Raw genomic sequence first — 21332 nt, 5'->3', positions numbered from 1 at the left:
GGGCAAGAATGCCTTCACAAATCTGAATAAAGTCATGCTCATCTAACTTGTACTCACATAGTTGTAACGCTCATTAAATTATGTATCTATGCTTTAAATTCCTTGGTGTCCACATTTCTGATGATCTCACCTGGTCCCTGAACTCCTCCATCCTGATCAAAAAGGCCCAACAGCGCTTTTATTTTCTGCGGAGCATGAAGCAAGTACACCTCTGTTCCAGGATGTTGATAGATTTTTAAAGCTGTACCATTGAGAGCCTATTTACCTATGGCATCTCAGTGATGTGTTATGGCAGTTGTCTCGTATCAGACCATAAAGCACTTCAGCGGGTGGTGAAAACTGCCTAGCGGATTATCAGCATTCATTTCCCCACCATTGAGAACATCTATCAGGAACACTGTCTGGGCAGGGCGAAGAGCATCATCAAGGATACATCACACCCGAACTATGGACACTTTTTTCCATCCGGTAGGCACTGTAGGAGCCTTCGCTCTCGAACCCACAGGCTCAAGAAGAGCTTTTTCCCCAAGCCCGTGACCCTGCTGAACCTTAAATCACAGCGCTGAGTGGTACTGCACTCACGTTGTACTGTTAGTACTTCTAGAATTATCTTCTTACTGAGTGTGCTTGTTTTGCATGTAGTTATTTGTATATAGCACTATATTTTAAACTCCTGGTTGGATGCTCATTGTATTTCATTGGCTTTCTATTTTACTAATATGAGCCCAGAAATTCACCAAGGCAAAAGGTTACTTAAACAAAAGTTGCTTTTAATTATCTTTAAACATGAAATCAGAATCAAACTTTAACTTATTACAATTAACTTAGCCCCCTTCTAATTCTAAACGCACGTGTATGTAATATGTGTGTAAGTTCAGAAAAGTTCTTTGATTCACAGTCCAGTCTCACTTCTTACTCCTCCAAGTTTATTGGTTGCAGGCAATTCTTATACTGTGCACAGAATTTAACATTTATGAATTTCAACAGCCTTTGATGCTTGAAAAGTAAATGATTACCACTCAGGAAGATTCTTCTTAGTTTTCAGAGAGAGATTTGTTGATCACTGGACACCCGCAACTGATTCCTTTAGATCAGCCACTTCAGTGTCTTGCCAAAGAAACTTGCCCCATCAGGATAATAACCCCTTTTTTTCAGGTCACCACAGAATTCCTTTTTGTTTCTCTTATTTCAAGTGAAACATTATGCAGCCAGTCCTCTCCTTTTGTATGGACCACAAGGGTTTTAACCAGGCTGAATTAAGAACTTACAACCTGTCTTCAAAATGGGGTTTCTCCACAAGCTGGCAATGTTCTCTAGGAACATTGGTTTGGTTGTGAACTATAGAACTGAATTCTCTCTCTTCACCACCCCCCCCCCCCCACCCCACCCCCAGTCAGAGAAAAACCACATGACCCTCTTAGAACAGCAAACTGTACTCAGACTGTGGCAATGGACCCAATCTTCTGAGTTGTTCATCTGTTGCTTTCCAAAACAATAGTCCATTACTCCACAGTATGTCCAATTAACACCTACTTGTGAAATCCTTATAGGCATTCTTCAAAGTTTTTGCAAAGGCACCCGGAGCCTGGACTGTCTGGCTTGAGCAGAGCTCCAGCATTTTAAATGAGATTTGTTCTGAAGTGTTTGTATATGGCCTACACTTAAAAAAACCTCCCACAATTTATCTCCTATAAAGCATATCTATATACAATATAAAATATAACATAATCTGTCACACTTGGCACAATCTAATCTAATCTTTTATGTGCGAGATACATAAATATCGATCAAAGAAATGAGAATTTTAGTTTTAAAATTTGGTTCATTTTTTGCAAGTATATATTGGAATGGGTATTCATCTTGTACAGAAGCACAAAATGGGAAGTATTGCTTCACCATCTACATCATTTGATTAAACAAAATAATTGACAGGGTATACAACAGGCAATTAATGTGATACTACACAATTTTGTAATAAGAAGGGGAATAAATTCCTTTTCTGATGTTTGTATTCATAGTGCTTTTTTTTAAAAAAAACATTTATTGTAGTATGGCAGTATATAACCATATAACCACTTACAGCACAGAACAGGCCAGTTCGGCCCCACTAGTCCATGCCGTAGCAAATCCCCACCCTCCTAGTCCCACTGACCAGCACCCGGTCCATACCCATATAACCATGTAACCACTTACAGCACAGAACAGGCCAGTTCGGCCCTACTAGTCCATGCCGTAGCAAATCCCCACCCTCCTAGTCCCACTGACCAGTACCCGGTCCATACCCCTCCAGTCCTCTCCTATCCATGTAACTATCTAGTCTTTCCTTAAATGTAACCAATGATCCCGCCTCGACCACGTCTGCCGGAAGCTCATTCCACATCCCCACCACCCTCTGCGTGAAGAAATTTCCCCTCATGTTCCCCTTATAATTTTCCCCCTTCAATCTTAAACCATGTCCTCTAGTTTGAATCTCCCCCTTTCTTAATTGAAAAAGCCTATCCACATTGACTCTGTCTGTCCCTTTTAAAATCTTAAATACCTCTATCAAGTCCCCTCTCAATCTTCTACGCTCCAGAGAAAAAAGCCCCAGTCTGCACAACCTTTCCCTGTAATTCAGACCCTGAAATCCTGTCAACATTCTCGTGAACCTGCGTATAACCAGTCTAAATTTGCCACATAAAAAATGTTTAGTGTTTCTTTGAAAACAGAAGATAGTTGGTTGGAATATATTCCAGCTCACTCTGTCCAAAAGTGCGAATTATTTTAACTGGTTGTTGAACTAGTTTGCATTAAGATAGTGGATTTGTCTTAAATTTGAATTATTTAATCTAGGTAAGAAAGAAACAGTTTCTAAATACAATGTCATTCACTGATAATTACTACTCTTCACACAGTGAAAATGCTATAATTTCAAATATTTTCATTGAAAAACAAAAGTATAAACAATGAACTAAAACTCAAAAAAACAAAAGATAAATACTGTGATCTCTTTTACCTGCTTCACTTAGTTCACCATCAGTCGAGTTTTCCAATGGACTGCTCTGTGGTATTATTTCTTCTTCTATCATAGAACTTGAAGATATTATTTCAAATTCTGGACCCAAACTCTGAATAGATATTACTTCAGGAATAACAGTTCCTGATGTGAATGATGTAACATTTTCTGTAGCTAAGATTGTTTCCTCTGAGGGCTGATGTATTTTCTCGGTTGATATAATTGTTTTCTGTGGAGTAACAACAGTCTGTTCTCTCGGAACATTGGTTTGGTTGTGAAAAGACATGGTCTCATCTGCAGTAGAATGAATTTGCTGGACAGATGGCAAGGCCAATTCTGAAGATAAACAGGTTTCCTTAGCAGTTAAAATAACTTGTTTGATAGCTGAACGAGATTCTTCAGTACGTGGGATGATTTCTAATGTTGAACTATTCTCTTCACTCTGTGAAATGGTTTCTCCTGTGCATGGAATCGATTCCTCAGTGCTTGTAATGGTCTTGCCACTTGTAATGATCTCTCTTGAAGGTGAATTACTTTCTTCTCTGATTGATTTTGGTCCTTCACTGGATGTAACATCTTCAGGTGAAAGAAAGTTGCCTCCCACACCTGTTAGGATTTTTTCTTCCATTAATGGAACATTATCTCTTGTGACCGCCTCAATATCGACCACTTCTGGTTGATGTACACTCATTATTGTTTTATCAGTTTCAACCGAACAGGAGTTTTGTTCCGCCATTCTCTGCTCCCCTTTGGAAACAAATTTCACCTTTTTTGAGTGTTTTCTTCAAATTCAAAGGCTAGAAAAAGAAGCTTGATCCCAAAGTATGCCAAGTTGTTTAAAATCTGTCCATCCTATCAGAGACTGATAGGTAAAAGGCCACCCAGTGAAGGACTCTCTTCTCACTGGGAACAAAGAAGCCAATCGTCAATCACATGCCTAATTATATTCATCAGATTGCACAATGAGCCGAAAGATTCATTTTGCAGTTTAATTAATGCACAATGTTAGGAGTTGAGGTCTCGCCTGTTGGTTGTTCTTATTCCTCACTGCACCGATTGGTAAACAGCAGCCTTCACGGAAACTATAATGGCTCTTTGTGTCCTGACCCCTGAAAAATGCTGTGATTGTTCTAAATCTTTAATTCCTCATGAGTAACCACTTGTATCTCAGTGTTGGGCAAAAAAACTAGATTAAAATTCCCAGCCATTCATGCATTAGTAGAACTCCAGTCTTCTTATTAGCATCCCCAACGGAGTGGTAATTCACATTCTTTGATAAGAACTGTGTAATCGAACACATTATTTTCATCCTTTATTAACCCAGGACTCTGAAATATTCTGACCTTTGGAACCCTGTATTAGCTTTAGTCTACAAATAACTAAACAGGAACTTTAATGTGGAAATATGCTTGATTAAATCAGAATTAGTTGTGTCTATACAAGTTAATGTGGTTAAATCTCCCACAACTACCACCTTATGTTTATTACACATATACACAATCTCCTTACAAATTTGTTCCTCTAATTCCTTCAGCCCATTTGGTGGTCTATAACACCCACATTAATGTATTCATGCCTCTGCCATTCCTCAATTCCTCGCTGGATGATCCCACCAAACCATTCTGCCACAGCACTGCTGTAATGTTCTCTCCAATAACCAATGCAGCTCCTCCACCTTTTATTCCCCCTGTTCTAACATGTTGAATTTTGTAACACCTCCTTCCAAAGGAGAAAAATTGATCTTTTTTAGAACAAAATTTTAAATTGTAATCTACATTTTTTCTTGCAGAAATCACATTCTAATTTATATGATATAACACAGAAAAATAACATTTTTTTCAGCAACATTGCAAATATAACATCTAAAAGACAATCAACAATTATATCTTTGCCTGTAATATGAGTTATAATTAAATTATATTCTTGCAAAATTAAACTCCAGTTTAACAATCGTCTATTTTTATTTTTCATTTTACTCAAAAACACTAAAGGATTATGACATACCAACTTAAACTACTTAATACCTTTCTGGATTAAATGCCATCTACCATTTATCAACCTAGGTCTGCATCCTATTAAGGTCCCTCTGTAATCTCTGGCAACCCTCTAGACTATCCACACCTCCTCCAACCTTCATGTCATCCGCAAATTGACTAACGTACTCTTCCTTGCTTCACTATCTGTTTCACAATCAATAGATCCACTAGATTATTGCTTTGGACTTCCATGGATCACAGTATGGGGCACGAGGCAGTAATAATTCTCCATCACTCTCAGTAAGATGCTGCAAGAGACATTTATTTACAATACAGTAAAAGCCAACTCCAGTCATTGAAATCTGTGCCACCAAATTAACTTATAACCCCATACGTTTTGGAACGTTGAATGAAACTGCCACCCGGGGAAAACCCACACGTTACAGGGAGAACATACAACTCCTTACAGACAACTCTGGATTCAAACCTGGGACCCTGGCACTTTAATAGTGTCTGCTTGCTTCTCTTCGCTCCTGGTACAAAGAAATAAACAAATGATCTGCAGCCTTGCCAATCTCTGCACAATCCAGGATTCTTAGGAATAGCACAGGATTCACTTGTACCACATTTCACTATTTTATTCATGAACACTTATTTATCTCATTTAACATTTGATCCCTTCAGAACTTGCATCTGCGTAAATGATTATAAATTCTAGTTCATAATTGATTTTCAGGATTATTAACATCGCTTCTTCCAGGCATTTTGAGTTAATTTAAAGTACATACAGTTCTGGAAAATGAAAACAAAGGTTAATTAAAATAATTTGTAACTCAAAATTTTAAACTACAGAATTATCAACAAAAATTTCAAGCTTTTTTGCTCACATAATCTTTGAGTGCATTGGTCTTCCATCTAAAATGGCTTTTATTGGACATATAGTTTAAAGGGACATATTTCTGATTGAAAGTTGAGTGGAAAATTAAAGGGCAAGGCAAATGGAAGCTCATATCACTCATGAGGACTAAATGAAAATGCTCCACAAGGACGTCATGGTCTGCATTTGGATTCTTCATTATAAGAGAGACCACATTATGACACTAGATTGGAAGAAGTAAGAATTAATCATTTGTTTTACCTGAAAGGGCCACTGGGTGGTAGGAAGGACGAGGCAAAAGAGAAGACATTGCATCTATGTGAGAAAAAGTGTTTGGTGTAGATGAAAAAGTGAGTCACTGAAAGGGGAGGGTAGGTAAAGATCTCTCAAGTGATGCAAGTTCTGTAGAAGTGACAGAAATTTTAGGTGATTCAACTGACCGAATCTTGGCTCCACATTGGCAATTCGGTCCAAGTTGCACTCCAAACCTCAGGATAAAACTCTGAACTGATTCTCGAGGGCAGTAGAAAGGGATTTACTACGCTGTCAGTGATGTCAACTTTTGGATGAGATATTAAAATGAAAATATGGCTTCGATCAAGCAGAAGGCAAAGGTCCCAAATAAAGATATAGATTCAGTCATACTGCATGAAAACAGGATATTTGACCATGTTGATCATTGCCATCCATGTTAATCCTACCTTCCAGAACTTGACTGTTGCCTTATGTGATGCTCGTTGAGACACTGCTTTCACCAGTCTCTCCAGCAATGATTTCCAGGTACTCACCACTCATTAGGTGAAAAAAAACTCCCTTTTAGATCCCCTCTAAATCTCTTTAAGGGGTAAAAAGATTTATAGGGGATCAACCCAGACTAATGAAGGCCATCTTTTTTCACCCCTTCTGCCACCTTCAAGGATCTTTGGACTTGTATGCTGAGGTTCGTGTATTTCTAAATGCTTCCTTGGCCTCATTAGTACTCTCAAAATATATCTCCTCACATTAACCAGGATTAAACTCCACCTACCATTTCTCAGCTCATTTCACCAATTTATTAATATCCCCTTCTAGCCAATGATAGTCCTCCATGCTGTTAACAATTCCATCAAGCTTCATGTCATCCTTGGCCTTACAGATCATCCATCCTACAGACACTTCCAATTCATTCGCATATATTAAAAACAGGAAGGATCCAAGCACTGATCTGAGTCAAGCATTCAGCCACAAAAACAGCTCTCTACCATCTCCTTTTGCCAAAGCAATTTTGGATCCTCAGTCACATAGGCTATAACTTTTTGAGCTGGTCTTCCATCTGGTAACTTGTTGAAGCCTTTGTTAAATTCCTTGGAAATCACTTCTATGGCACTGCCCTCATCAGCACAGTTTGTTACCACCTCAAATATTCAGCCAGAGTTACCTGACATTTGCCCTTGACGAAGCACGCAAGCTATCTCTGATCAGTCCTTGATTTCCAAATGATCATTAAGTCTATCCTTCAGTTTTTTTTCCAATAACCTCTCTACTACTGTTGTTAGACTCACACATTTGTAATTAGCAGGCTTTTCCCAACTCCCCTCTTAAAAAGGGAGACCATACCTGCCATCCTCCTGTCACCACGTCTGTTCATCAAAGATGTAAAAATCTCTTCTGGAGCCCAGCAATCTCTCCCTTTGGCATTACTTTGGCAGAGTAGTTAATATTTATTTCCCAAAACCAATATTTTAAAGAAACAGATTAGTTATCTATAATCACATTGTTACTTGGGGACTCTCATGCACACATTGGTTGTTACATTTTCTTACATTGTATCACAAGTACTTTGTGAGCTACAGTATGTGTACGAATTAAAAAGACTTGCAAGCATATTTTGCAAGCAGCCAGTTGATATTGTTTACCCATTCTTTGAGTGTCTCCTAGTAAAAGCCAGCTTCAAGGTTATGGTTAACTTTCTGAGTATTTTGAGGTAACTTTTTGGTTGGTGATTTACTTCATTAGAGAATTGACATAACTGAATTTTCCATCAGTAAATTGATTTTGGTGAATTTACTGCACATCGTTGTAAAGATATATTTGTTCTGTAATGATAAACATGATTTGGAAAAGTGTGCACAGATGGAAAGGAAGACGCCTAATGAGAAAATCGCTTCTTTGAAGGAAAATGGAGTATGTTTGGCTGTCTGTGTAAAGGACACATTAGCAAAATGTGCGAGGAGTGACTCAGCGGCAACATATGTATTTGAAAGCATCCCAAAATACTACATACCCTCCAGGAAAAGAAGAATATGGAAAAGGAACTAGTGACAAGGAAAGAAGCAGATGAAAAGAGTGCTGAAGCCTTGGTATTGACAAATGGTCTTTCTGGGGCTATTGCAGATAACTATGCTTGGATGGACAATCAATGGACCATTAGGAAGAAAGAATGATATTGCTCCGAAGCAGTCAACAAGTGACAATATCATATCTGTTGTGAAACTCAACAAACCATTGAAACAACCATTCAAGACAGGCATTCCAGAACACCTCAATAATGGCCAAACAAACCCTGAAAGAATACAAAGAGTACTTAGAAAATCTTGCTGACAAAAATAAATCAAAAGATTCTAAACCAGTAAAGAAGGAATTGTTTTCATCAAAAATGAATTCAAATAATATTTTGGTGGTAAGATTAAAATTGAAGTTGAATTTTATCCAAAAGGAATTTATGAAAATTGCAATAGCAGTTGCAAGAAAATGTATAGCAGTGACATGGAAATCAGATTCCCATTTAAGAATGGAAAGATGGCATGCAGAAATATATAGATGTACACCCCTTGAGAAAATTACATATAATTTAAGGAATAAATATGATACTTTTTGGAAAATTTGGTGCCCAATCTTATGTACTATAGGTATTAATTTATAAAGAGCTTTCCCTGAACCTCAGGAAACCTTGCTAACTCCTTGGGATAAATAAATTATGATATTGAGAAGGCAAAGTTTTGTGAATGGTGGTGATATTTTGGTAACCAGGTTTGTTTTTCATTTTCTTTACTTTTCTGTATTCTAATTTCTATCTTTTTCTTTTTTTTTTAATTTCTTTTGCTTTTTCTTTTATGGGAATTATTATTCGGGGAAGGGGTTTGGTGGATTTCATTGGGGCATAATATGTAGTATGTATAACTGATTTGAAATAGATGATTGTTATTTTCTGAATTTGGATATTAATACATGTACAGAAATTTAAATAAATTGTTTTAAAAATGGATGAAAATGAAGTTTTAGAAGATGCTGCAAATGCTGCTGGAGATTATTTCTGCAAAGCTCAATTCGGGGCAGGAATGAAATAAATGTCTGGGAACAAATCTGGAAGTAGCTTTTGTAGTCCAGATGCACCAGCAAACAAGATTAATGAAGAAATCGTGCAGTGTGGTTTAAAAAAAGCCAACACAGAAAATTGCACTGATGGTATAAAGGAGCATTTCATTGACAATATGGTGGAACTAACTTCAGAGTACAAAATGCTGACAAAGGACTTGAAAATATTGGATATTCCAGAAAACAGTGACCAAAAGGTTTTTAACTTTGCACTTGGAAATAAAACTGAATTTGAGAAAAATGGGAATGAATCTGATGATTCTTCAGTTTTGAAAGTGACAAAAAGGAAAAAAAAGAGAGCAGTTAACAAGAATTGGGAGTTAATTGTAAATAGAACTTTTAAAACCAAGCGGAAGAAAAGAAAGTAGTTATTGAAGAAAAAAGGATTTAGCCTTGTCAAGTTGGAAGAGGAGATGCATTTTTTGTAAGAGAACAAGTCATCATTTAATAACACAAGACAACAGACTATGGAAATCAAGAATGTACCAGGAAAGCCCAGTTAATAACGACACAGGAGAGAAAGAAGGTTGTGAAGGTTAAATTCTATTGGAATCATGAGTATCATATGCCACACTTGACCAACCAAAGCTGGATCAACAAGGTGCACAAGAGATAATAAATTGTATCCAAAGCTACAGGGAAAAAAAAAGATCCATCTTATGCCCTCAGAAAAGTCAATGCTTTGGAAATGAAGAATTGTGTTCAAGTACTGGATAGGGCTGGGACAAATTTGCAAGCAGATTAAAACTGACTTTCTGAACAGACCAATTACCAAAATCTGTCTTTTTCAAGAAGCAGAAAGCAATGATAATTGACTTTTCCATTCTTTTGAAAATTTAACCAATACAGACTACTGTAGAGACCCACGGCCCACTCTGCGGGCCAACACAGCGAACAGTCGTCGAACACAACGATCAGGTAGACAGCACACGGGATGAGACTCCCGCTCCCATAGGCCACTGGAATAGCGGTTGGATTGACTGGTGGATCGCAGGGGTTCCAATCCGGGCCCACGCATCCAGGACAACCCATCAGCAGCCGGCCTCGCTCAAGGCACATCCCAGTGATGACATGGCTGGCTGCCTATAAAAAGAAGTGCTGCAGCCCAATAAAGTCAGTGTCGATTACACTCCCTTGATGTGTGAGTCTTCTTTCAACCTCAAGCTATAACTGTAGTGACCCTGCTACAGTGGTGACCCTGACTGGTCCAAACAGCATTTTGGACCCAATGATTGAGGAACACCCTACAATCAAAACTGCAGGGTTAAAGCTGCCGGGGTTCAGGATGTCACGGCCACAGGTGTGGTTCCAGCAGGGTGAGGCACAGTTCGCCATTTGCTGGATCTCTGCAGAAGACACACACTACTATCATGTGGTCAGACCCCTCCATCAAGACACCACAGCCCGCATCATCAACTTCCTCCAGAAGCCTCTCGAGTAAGGGAAGTATGTGGCCATCAAGAAGCTATTAACCCACACATTTGGGCTCTTGAGGTGCAAGCGTGCGGCCTGACTGCTGCACATTAACAGTTTGGGGGACAGGGCCCCTCCGCCCTCATGAACAACATGCTCGGTCTCAATGATGGCCACATCTCTTGCACGCTGTTCCAGCAAATCTTCCTGGAGCAGCTGCCTAAAGAGATCCGGCTGCTCATCATGGAGGAAGACTTTGATGACCCCAGGAGGATGGCTGCCCGAGCAGATGTGCTATGGGCGAAGAGGGACACCTGTGCATCTTGTCAGCAACACCCAGCCAGGAAGCACACCAATCAACCGTCCATCTGACAGACCGATCAACGGACTCCACCGGTGAGCAGTAGTTTCCATCATCAATGGTGGGATACTAAGGGCCATCAATGCATATTCCATGGAAATGCTAAGGTTAGCGTCATTGATGGCTGTGACAAACAGCCAACTGCATAGCCTCCTCCACATCCAAAACTCCATGTTGGGCCAACTTTTCTTGTTGGACACAAGGCACAGTACAGTTAATAACGACACATTCTCTCTCTCCCCCCCCCACCCCGCCCCCCACCCCCCATCACATCCAGCATAGAGGCTTGCAGCAGCAGTGAGAGGGCCAAGACTTTTGAGCAGCAAATGGCTTCAACATTTGGACACTTGGCACCCATACAATTCCTCTCCACTTTGGGAGCAGACAATTCACCTGGACGTTTAACATAACATAACATAACATAACAATAACAGCACGGAAACAGGCCATTAGGCCCTTCTAGTCCGCACCGAACCAAACACCCCTTTCTAGTCCCACCTCCCTACACAATGCCCATAACCCTCCATCTTCTTCTCATCCATATACCTGTCCAACCTTTTCTTCGTGATGGCCGTACAACAACCATTCCTGGGTGCCGATTTCCTGAGAGCCAACTTGTTACTGGTGGACATTAAGGTGTGTCGGTTGGTACACGGCCAGACATTTCAGACACTCTCGCACCGGACTTACTAACCTCCATCTACACGCACTGAGTACTGCTGACAACGAATTCACTCGAGTCTTAGTGGAATTCCCCTCCATCACTACACCCCATTTCAACACAGTAAAACCCAAACACAGGGAGAGACAACAAATTTTTACAGAGGACCTTCCCCTCTATGCCAAGGTATGGCATCTTCCCACCTCCCCCCAAGAAACTCAACCAGACTAGAAAAGAGTTTCAAAAGATGGAGGAACTCAGCATTGTGCAGCTCTCTGATAGCCCATGGGCCTCCCCCCTCCATATGGTACCTAAGGCAGCGGGAGGTTGGAGACTGTACAGAGACTACCGCCTCCTAAATGAGGCCACTATGCCTGACAGGTAGGCTGTGTCCCATATCCAGGACTTCACCGCTAATCTGCAAGGGGCACAATTATTCTCTAAGGTGCACAGAACGGACAGGTTGCACTTGAATCCCAGGGGGAACCAGGATCCTGGCAGGGAATTTTGCCAAGGCTACTCAGAAGACTTTAAACTAGAATGGTTGGAGTGGGAACCAAGAAAAGGAGAACAGCAAGAAGGTGGTTAGATTGCAAACAGAGAAAGCTTGTAGACAATGTTTGGGAGTGGATAGGCAGGTGATCGAGAAGGAAGATGCTCTGCATGAAGATGGAAGGGAGATGAGAGAAAAAGAATATAATAGAGTTGTTCGTAAAGATGGGGCAAACAGAGAGCAAGTACAGGTAGACGATCCTTTATTCGGAACCCTTAGGGGACAATGTGTTCTGAATTTCGGATTTTTCTGGATTTCGGAAAGCCAGACTTAAGCCCACCTGAATTGTGCTGCCATAACCACTCCCACCCCCTTCCAGTCGCGCTGCCATCTCCCCCCCCCCCTCCCTCGCCTCACCCACCTGACTTGTGCTGCCAGTCTCCACCACTCACCTGCCCAAGTTGCGCTGCCGGTCTTTCACCCTCCCGACTTGTGCTGCTGGTCTCTCCCCCTTGCCTACCCGACTCTCCCCCTTGCCTGCCTGACTTGCACTGCCGGTCTCTTGCCACCCAACTCGCACTGCTGGTCTCTCCCCCTTGCCTACCCGACTCTCCCCCTTGCCTGCCTGACTTGCACTGCCGGTCTCTTGCCGCCCAACTCGCACTGCTGGTCTCTCCCCCTCGCCTACCAAACTCGAGCTGCCGGTCTTTCGCCTGCCGACTTGCGCTGCCGGTCTCTCCCCCTTGCCTGCCCGACTTGCACTGCCAATCTCTCGCTCCCCAACTCGCACTGCCATCTCTCTCCCCACTTGCTGGATTTTAGATGTCCAGATAAAGATTATGTACCTGTAGTGGGAAATCTCTGTTTAATGCTAGGAGCATTGTAAGGAAGGTGGATGAGCTGAGGTTGTGGATAGAAACTTGCCAGTATGATGTGGTAGCAATTAGTGGAAACATGGTTGCAAGATGGTTGTGGCTGGCAGCTAAATATTCCTGGATTTCATTGCTTTACATGTGATAGAATTGGAGGGGCAAGAGGGGGTGGTGTAGCATTGCTTGTCAGGGAAAATATTACAGCAGTGCTTAGGCAGGATAGATTAGAGGGCTTGTCCAGGGAGGCTGTATGGGTGGAATTGAGAAATGGGAAAGGGGTAGTTACACTTACAGGGGTGTATTATTGACCACCTAGTGGGGTGTGTGAACTAGAGGAGCAAATTTGTAGGAAGATAGCAGATATTTGTAATAAGCACAGAGTTGTGATAGTGGGAGATTTTAATTTTCCAAATATAGATTGGGAAACCCATTCTGTAAAAGGACTGGATGGAATGGAATTTGTAAAATGAGTGCAGGGTAGTTTTTTTAGAGCAATATATAGAGGTACTGACTAGACAAGTGGCAGTATTGGATCAACTGTTGGGGGATGAGATAGGTCAGGTGATGGAGGTATGGGTTGGGGAGTACTTTGGATCCAGAGATCTGTCACGAGCCCAGAGAACCCAGCAGCAATAGATATTCACCAAGACAAATGGTTACATAAGCAGAAGTTGCTTTTAATTATCTTTAAACATGAAAATAGAAACAAACTTTAACTTATCTATTATTAACTTACTTAACCTAATTTAACCCCCTTCTAATTCTAAGCACACGTGTGTGTAATGAGTATACAAGTTCAGGAAAGTTTTTTGGTTAACAGTCCAATCTCACTTCTCATTTCCTCCAAGTTACCTGGTTGCAGGCAATTCTTGTACTGTGCACAGAATTTAACTTGTATAAAGTTCACCAGGCTTTAGTGCTCGAAAGGTAAATGGTTACCACTCAGGAAGGTTCATGTTGGTTTTCAGAGAGACCTGTGTTCCAGGACATCCAAAACTGAGGTACTTCCCTCAGTCACCTCAGTGTCTTGCTGATGAAACTTGCCCCATCAGGGTTCTCCAGATGATAACCTCTTTCTTTCAGATCACCACAGAGTTCCTTTCTGTTTCTCTTATTCCAAGTGAAACATTGGACGGCCAGTCCTCTTCTCTTGCATGAACCACAAGGGCTGAGACTAGTAGAGCTTCTGTTTCAGTTCCAGCAACTTCTGCTGCTTGACTCTGCTCTCTCTCTCTCTCTCTCTCTCTCATACACACACACACACACACACACACACACACACACACTCTGAGACTGAGACAACCTTTTTGACTACCTCTGCTTGCAAAACACATGACCCTCTTACAACAGCAAGTTTTATGTAGACAATAGGGCACCAGCCTGCTCTTTCATCTGTTGCTTTTAGGTAAGCAAGAACCCATCAGTGACCTCTCTGAACACTCGTCAAAGCTCCTGCAAGAAGGTGTGAGAAGCCTCTATGTCTCCTCTGTTGCTTTAAAAGACAATAGTCCATTTATTCCACAACATCAGTCCAATTAACACCTACTTGTGAAGTCTCCATAGGCACTCTTCAAAGTTTCTGTAAAGTCGCTCTGGATATGAATTCTCCAGTATTTCAAATAGGATCTGTTTTGAAGTGTTTGTATGCAACCTACTCTAATCTTTCCCAATGTATCTCCAAAAAATATTTCTATATACTCTGTCACAGATCATAGTGCCATTCTTCTTTCTTTGGCTTGGCTTCGCGGACGAAGATTTATGGAGGGGGTAAAAAGTCCACGTCAGCTGCAGGCTCGTTTGTGGCTGACCAGTCCGATGCGGGACAGGCAGACACGATTGCAGCGGTTGCAAGGGAAAATTGGTTGGTTGGGGTTGGGTGTTGGGTTTTTCCTCCTTTGCCTTTTGTCAGTGAGGTGGGCTCTGCGGTCTTCTTCAAAGGAGGCTGCTGCCCGCCAAACTGTGAGGCGCCAAGATGCACGGTTTGAGGCGTTATCAGCCCACTGGCGGTGGTCAATGTGGCAGGCACCAAGAGATTTCTTTAGGCAGTCCTTGTACCTTTTCTTTGGTGCACCTCTGTCACGGTGGCCAGTGGAGAGCTCGCCATATAATACGATCTTGGGAAGGCGATGGTCCTCCATTCTGGAGACGTGACCCATCCAGCGCAGCTGGATCTTCAGCAGCGTGGACTCGATGCTGTCGACCTCTGCCATCTCGAGTACCTCGACGTTAGGGGTGTGAGCGCTCCAATGGATGTTGAGGATGGAGCGGAGACAACGCTGGTGGAAGCGTTCTAGGAGCCGTAGGTGGTGCCGGTAGAGGACCCATGATTCGGAGCCGAACAGGAGTGTGGGTATGACAACGACTCTGTATACGCTTATCTTTGTGAGGTTTTTCAGTTGGTTGTTTTTCCAGACTCTTTTGTGTAGTCTTCCAAAGGCGCTATTTGCCTTGGCGAGTCTGTTGTCTATCTCATTGTCGATCCTTGCATCTGATGAAATGGTGCAGCCGAGATAGGTAAACTGGTTGACCGTTTTGAGTTTTGTGTGCCCGATGGAGATGTGGGGGGGCTGGTAGTCATGGTGGGGAGCTGGCTGATGGAGGACCTCAGTTTTCTTCAGGCTGACTTCCAGGCCAAACATTTTGGCAGTTTCCGCAAAGCAGGACGTCAAGCGCTGAAGAGCTGGCTCTGAATGGGCAACTAAAGCGGCATCATCTGCAAAGAGTAGTTCACGGACAAGTTTCTCTTGTGTCTTGGTGTGAGCTTGCAGGCGCCTCAGATTGAAGAGACTGCCATCCGTGCGGTACCGGATGTAAACAGCGTCTTCATTGTTGGGGTCTTTCATGGCTTGGTTCAGCATCATGCTGAAGAAGATTGAAAAGAGGGTTGGTGCGAGAACACAGCCTTGCTTCACGCCATTGTTAATGGAGAAGGGTTCAGAGAGCTCATTGCTGTATCTGACCCGACCTTGTTGGTTTTCGTGCAGTTGGATACTAGAGCGCATCGGATGTCCCCCAAAGTTCCTCAACATGATTATCCATAGTGCCATTAGCTTCAATGTAATTATGGAAAGGGATAGTTCAGGACCTAAGTTTGTGGTTTTTGAGTAGGGAAAAACTAGATTTGAGGAGAGGAGAAAGGATTTAGGAGGAGTGGATTGGGACAACTTTTTTATGGGAAGGATGTAGTAGAGAAATAAAGGTCTTTTCTTTGGCTTGGCTTCGCAGACAAAGATTTATGGAGGGGCATGTCCACATCTGCTGCAGGCTCGTTGGTGACTGACAAGTCCGATGCGGGACAGGCAGGCACGGTTGCAGTGGTTGCAAGGGAAAATTGGTTGGTTGGGGTTGGGTGTTGGGATTTTCCTCTTTTGACTTTTGTCAGTGAGGTGGGCTCTTCTTCAAAGGCGGTTGCTGCCCGCCGAACTGTGAGGCACCAAGATGCACGGTTGAAGGCGAGATCAGCCCACTGGCGGTGGTCAATGGGGCAGGCACCAAGAGATTTCTTAAAACAGTCCTTGTACCTCTTCTTTGGTGCACCTCTGTCTCGCTGGCCAGTGGAGAGCTTGCCATAGAACGCAATCTTGGGAAGGCTATGGTCCTCCATTCTGGAGACGTGACCCACCCAGCGCAGTTGGGTCTTCAGCAGCGTGGATTTAATGCTTGCGGACTCTGCCACTTGAGTACTTCGATGTTGGTGATGAAGTCACTCCAATGAATGTTGAGGATGGAGCGGAGACAGCGCTGATGGAAGCGTTCTAGGAGCCATAGGTGATGCTGGTAGAGGACCCATGATTCGGAGCCGAACAGGAGCGTGGGTATGACAACAGCTCTGTTCACACTGATCTTTGTGTGTTTCTTCAGTTGGTTGTTTTTCCAGACTCTTTTGTGTAGTCTTCCAAAGGTGCTATTTGCCTTGGCGAGTCTGTTGTCTATCTCGTTGTCGATCCTTGCATCAGATGAAATGGTGCAGCCGAGGTAGGTAAACTGGTTGACTGTTTTGAGTTTTGTGTGCCCGATGGAGATGTGGGGGGGCTGGTAGTCATGGTGGGGAGTTGGCTGATGGAGGACCTCAGTTTTTTTCAGGCTGACTTCCAGGCCAAACATTTTGGCAGTTTCCGCAAAACAGGACGTCATGCGCTGGAGAGCTGACTCTGAATGGGCGCCTCGGATGCCCCCACCCCCCAAGTTCCTCAACATGGTTATCCAACTGCACGAAAACCAACAAGGTCAGGTCAGATACAGCAATGAGCTCTCCGAACCCTTCTCCATTGACAATGGCGTGAAGCAAGGCTCCGCCCTCGCACCAATCCTCTTTACTATCTTCTTCAGCATGATACTGAAACAAGCCATGAAAGACCTCAACAATGAAGATGCTGTTTACATCCAGTACTGCATGGATGGCAGTCTCTTCAATCTGAGGCACCTGAAAGCTCACACCAAGACACAAGAGCAACTGGTCCGTGAACTACTCTTTGCAGATGAAAGGTCTTTTAGAGGGATGATTTTGAGGGTACAAATTCTTTATGTTCCTGTCAGCATAAAAGGTAGAGTCAAAAGTTTGAGAGAGCCATGGTTTTCAATGGATATTTGGAACTTGGTTCGTAAAAAGAGGAAGGCCTACAATAAATATTAGAAACAAGGAATAAAGGAGATGCATGGAGAAACCATTGAATGTAAAATGAATCTTAAGAAAGACATTAGGACAGCAAAAAGATGGTAATAGGTAGCTTTAGCAAACAGGGTGGAAATAAATCCAAAAGGTTTCTATAAATATGTTAATAGCAAAAGGAAAGTGAGGGATAAAATTGGTCCATTAGAGAATCAAAGCAGACAACTAGCTGTGGTGCCAAATGAGATGGGGGAAGATATTGAACAAGTTACTTTCTTTGGTATTCACTAAGGAGAAGGATATAGAATTGTGCAGCCGAGGTAGGTAAACTGGTTGACCGTTTTGAGTTTTGTGTGCCCGATGGAGATGTGGGGGGGGTTAAAGGAAGAAAGGAGGGTAATTATGGAAAATGTTGTGATTAAGAAAGAGGAGGTACTGGAGACTTTGAAGCATATGATAGTACAGATTCCATCACCAATGTGTATATGTACAGACTGTGATTGGCTGAGAGTGTAGCCACACCTACTGGCAGGTCTTAAAGGGTGGCTCCTATCCAGACCAGGTCATTCTGGACTGGTCGACCTACATGTGATACGCTCCAGTCTTCCAGTCAATAAAAACATTGGTTTGGATCAACAAGCCTTTGATTCTTTTGACGCAGTCTAAAAAGCACATAAAGATGGATAAGTCTCCAGATCATGATGGGATTTTCCACAGCACCTTGAGAAAAGTTAGTGAGGAAATAGCAGCGGCTCTGACAGTGATTTGTCACATGTCATTAGAGATGGGTATAGTGCCAGAGGATTGGCATATTGCTAATGTGGTTTCTTGGTTTAAAAGGGTTCAAGGAACAAGCCTAGCAATTATAGGCCTGCAAGCTTGACATCTGTGGTAGGTAAGTTAATGGAAAGCATTCTTAGAGAATTTCAACATGGGCTAGTGCGTGGAAGGTAATGTTTGACGAATTTGGTTGAATTTTTTGAAGAGGTGACTAGGGATGTAGATGAAGGGAAAGCAGTGGATGTTGTCTATATGGACTTCAGTAAGGCCTTCGATAAGGTTAGTTAGAAAGGTTCAAGCACTAGGTATTAACTTTGAGGTAGTCAAATGGATTCAATAATGGCTGGAAGGGAGATGCCAGAGAGTCGTAGTGCATAACTGTTTACCAGGCTGGAGGCTGGTAACATGTGGTGTGCCTCAGGGTTCTGTATTGGGTCTTTTCCTGTTTGTCATTTACATTAATGATCTGGATAATGGGGTGGTAAATTGGATAAGTAATTATGCTCATGATACTAAAATAGGTGGAATTGTGGATAATGAACAAGGTTTTCGAAGACTGCAGAGGGATTTGGGCTGCTTAGAAGAGTGGGCTGAAAGATGGCAGATGGAGTTTAGTGCTGAGAAGTGTGAAGTGCTTTATTTTGGGAGGAATAATAAAAACAGGACATGCGTATTAAATGGGAGGTCATTGAAGAATACAGTGGAGCAGAAAGGTGCATCGTTCCCTAAAGGTGGAATCTCATGTGGATAGGGTGATGAAGAAGGCTGGTCTTTTTAAATCAAAGCATAGAATACAGGAGTTGGGAGATATTGAGACTGTTCAAGGCATTGGTGAAGCCAAATTTGGAATACTGTGGGAAGTTCTGGTCACCGAATTATAGGAAGGATATCAACAAGGTAGAGAGAGTGTAGAGAAGATTTACAAAAATGTTAGCTGGGTTTCAAAATCTAGATTACAAAGAAAGATTGAGCAGATTAGGTCTTTATTCCTTGGAGTGAAGAAGGTTGAGAAAGGATTTGATAGAGGTATTAAAGACTATGAGGGGGGATAGATAGAATTGACGTGGAGAGGCTTTTTCCCTTGAAGGTTGGAGACATGGAAACAAGAGGTCATGAGTTAAGAGTTAAGGGGAAAAAGTTTAGAAGTAACATGAGGGGGAAATTCTTCACTCAGAGGGTGATGACTGTGTGAAATGAGCTTCCAGGAGTAGTAGCGGCAGCATGGTCCATTTTGACATTTCAGGAAAAATTGGATAGCTATATGGATGGGAAGGGAATGGAGGGTTATGGGCAACGTGCAGGTAGGTGGGACTAGAGGAGAATATTTGGTTCGGTGTGGACTAGAAGGGCCGAGATGGCCTGTTTCCATGCTCTAATTGTTATATGGGGTTTATGGATCTCATCAGGGGTTTATAAGATCCCAGTCCACCCCGTTGACATTCCCAAAACTGCCATTATAACCACTTTTGGATTGTTTAAATTTCTCTTCATGCTATTCGGGCTGAAAAATGCGGCTCAGACTTTACAGAGGTTAATGGACGGAATAGGCCAGGATCTGCACTTTGCTTTTGTCTACCTCAATAACATTTTAATAGCTAGCCACACAGCCACACGCTGCTCACTTTAGACTATTGTTCTCCAGGCTGTGAGTTCGGTTTCACCATCAATCTGGCCAAGTGCCAGTTTGGCCGAGAGACAATTTATTTCCTGGGTCATCGCACTGACCAACATGGGGCCAGGCCATTGTCTGCAAAAGTGGATGCTATTCATTCCTTCCCCAGACCAACGACCATGAAGGGACTGCAAGAATTCGCAGGTATGGTCAATTTTTGTCATCACTTCATACCTGCAGCTATTTCCCCTCATGACAGGGCCCAGTAAAGACATTCAATGGACACAGGAGGTGTCCGAGGCTTTCCAAGCAACCAAAGATGCCCTAGCCAAACCACCTTCCTTGTGCATCCCAGGAGAGATGCCCCGACCACCCTCACGGTAGACACCTCCAGCACAGCGATTGGGGATGTACTTGAGCAACTGGTTAACAGACAATGACAGCCACTGGCATTTTTAAGTAAATATCTCAGGCCACCAGAGCTCAAGCACAGTGCCTTTGATAGGGAGCTGTTAGCATTATACCTGGCAATTCGGCATTTCCGTTACTTCCTGGAGGGCAGGAAGTTCAAAATTTATACAAACCACTTACCTTTGCTTTCAGTAAGGTGTCAGACTGTGGTTACCCAGGCAACAGTGGCTCCTGCCCTATATATCTGAATAATCGACAGACATTGAACATATCGCTGCAAGTCCAATGTGGTAGCCGATGTCCTATCCTATCCGACTCTCCTAGCAGTGCACAATCCCACTTTGGGATTCGACTATGCAGCCCTAGCAGATGTGCAGCAGTCAGACCCTGACATACCAGCCTGCAACTAGAGGACATCCAGATTACTCCAGGTAACCGCACGCTGATCTGCGACACCTCAATTGGTAAACCATGCCCTATCATTCCAGTCGCATGGAGGAGGCGCGTTTCCAATTCGGTCCATAATATGGCTCACCCCACTATCAGGACTACAGTTAAAATGGTGGCCAACAGGTATGTCTGATATGGCCTCCATAAAGAGGCCAAAACATGTACTCAGGGCTAAGCATCCAAGGTCCAGACCCACATAAAAGCCCCTCCGCTGCTTTTCAAACCAGCACACTGCTGTTTCAGCCACATGCACATAGACATTATGGGGCACCTTATCTATTGACCATGGTCAACTGGATGAATAGATGGCCAGAGGCAGTGCCAACACCTGAAATCTCTACAGAAACATGTGCACAGGCATTACTGTTCACCTAGGTGTCACGTTTTGGGGTCCCCAAACACTTAACATCTGATGGGGGGGGGCAATTCACTCCAGCCTATGGACCGCCTTAGCAAATGGCCTGGGGA

The 21332-nt window shown here is 42.7% G+C and overlaps 1 protein-coding gene across 7 annotated transcripts in view; it reads right to left on the bottom strand.

Moving 5' to 3' along the window:
• LOC138762119 (ermin-like) overlaps positions 1-7569 on the bottom strand; it is a 47242-nt gene extending 39673 nt beyond the window's left edge. For 3 of the 7 annotated variants that reach the window (XM_069935506.1, XM_069935504.1, XM_069935503.1), the window contains exons 1-2: positions 7445-7569; positions 2996-3898 (exon numbers count right to left, since the gene is read on the bottom strand). In XM_069935506.1, coding sequence (XP_069791607.1) covers positions 2996-3731 — 736 coding nt within the window. In that variant the 5' untranslated portion in view covers positions 3732-3898; positions 7445-7569. Of the gene's footprint in view, positions 1-2995; positions 3899-5019; positions 5081-6109; positions 6132-7444 lie in introns of those variants that run through there. The other 4 variants (XM_069935507.1, XM_069935500.1, XM_069935502.1 and 1 more) reach the window with 3 other exon arrangements.
• Positions 7570-21332: the final 13763 nt, after the last annotated feature.

The sequence above is a fragment of the Narcine bancroftii genome, chromosome 4 (assembly GCF_036971445.1).
Source record: "Narcine bancroftii isolate sNarBan1 chromosome 4, sNarBan1.hap1, whole genome shotgun sequence".
Classification (NCBI taxonomy): domain Eukaryota; kingdom Metazoa; phylum Chordata; class Chondrichthyes; order Torpediniformes; family Narcinidae; genus Narcine; species Narcine bancroftii.
Note: the sequence above shows the minus strand (reverse complement) of the source record. Positions and strands in the feature narration are given on the sequence as shown.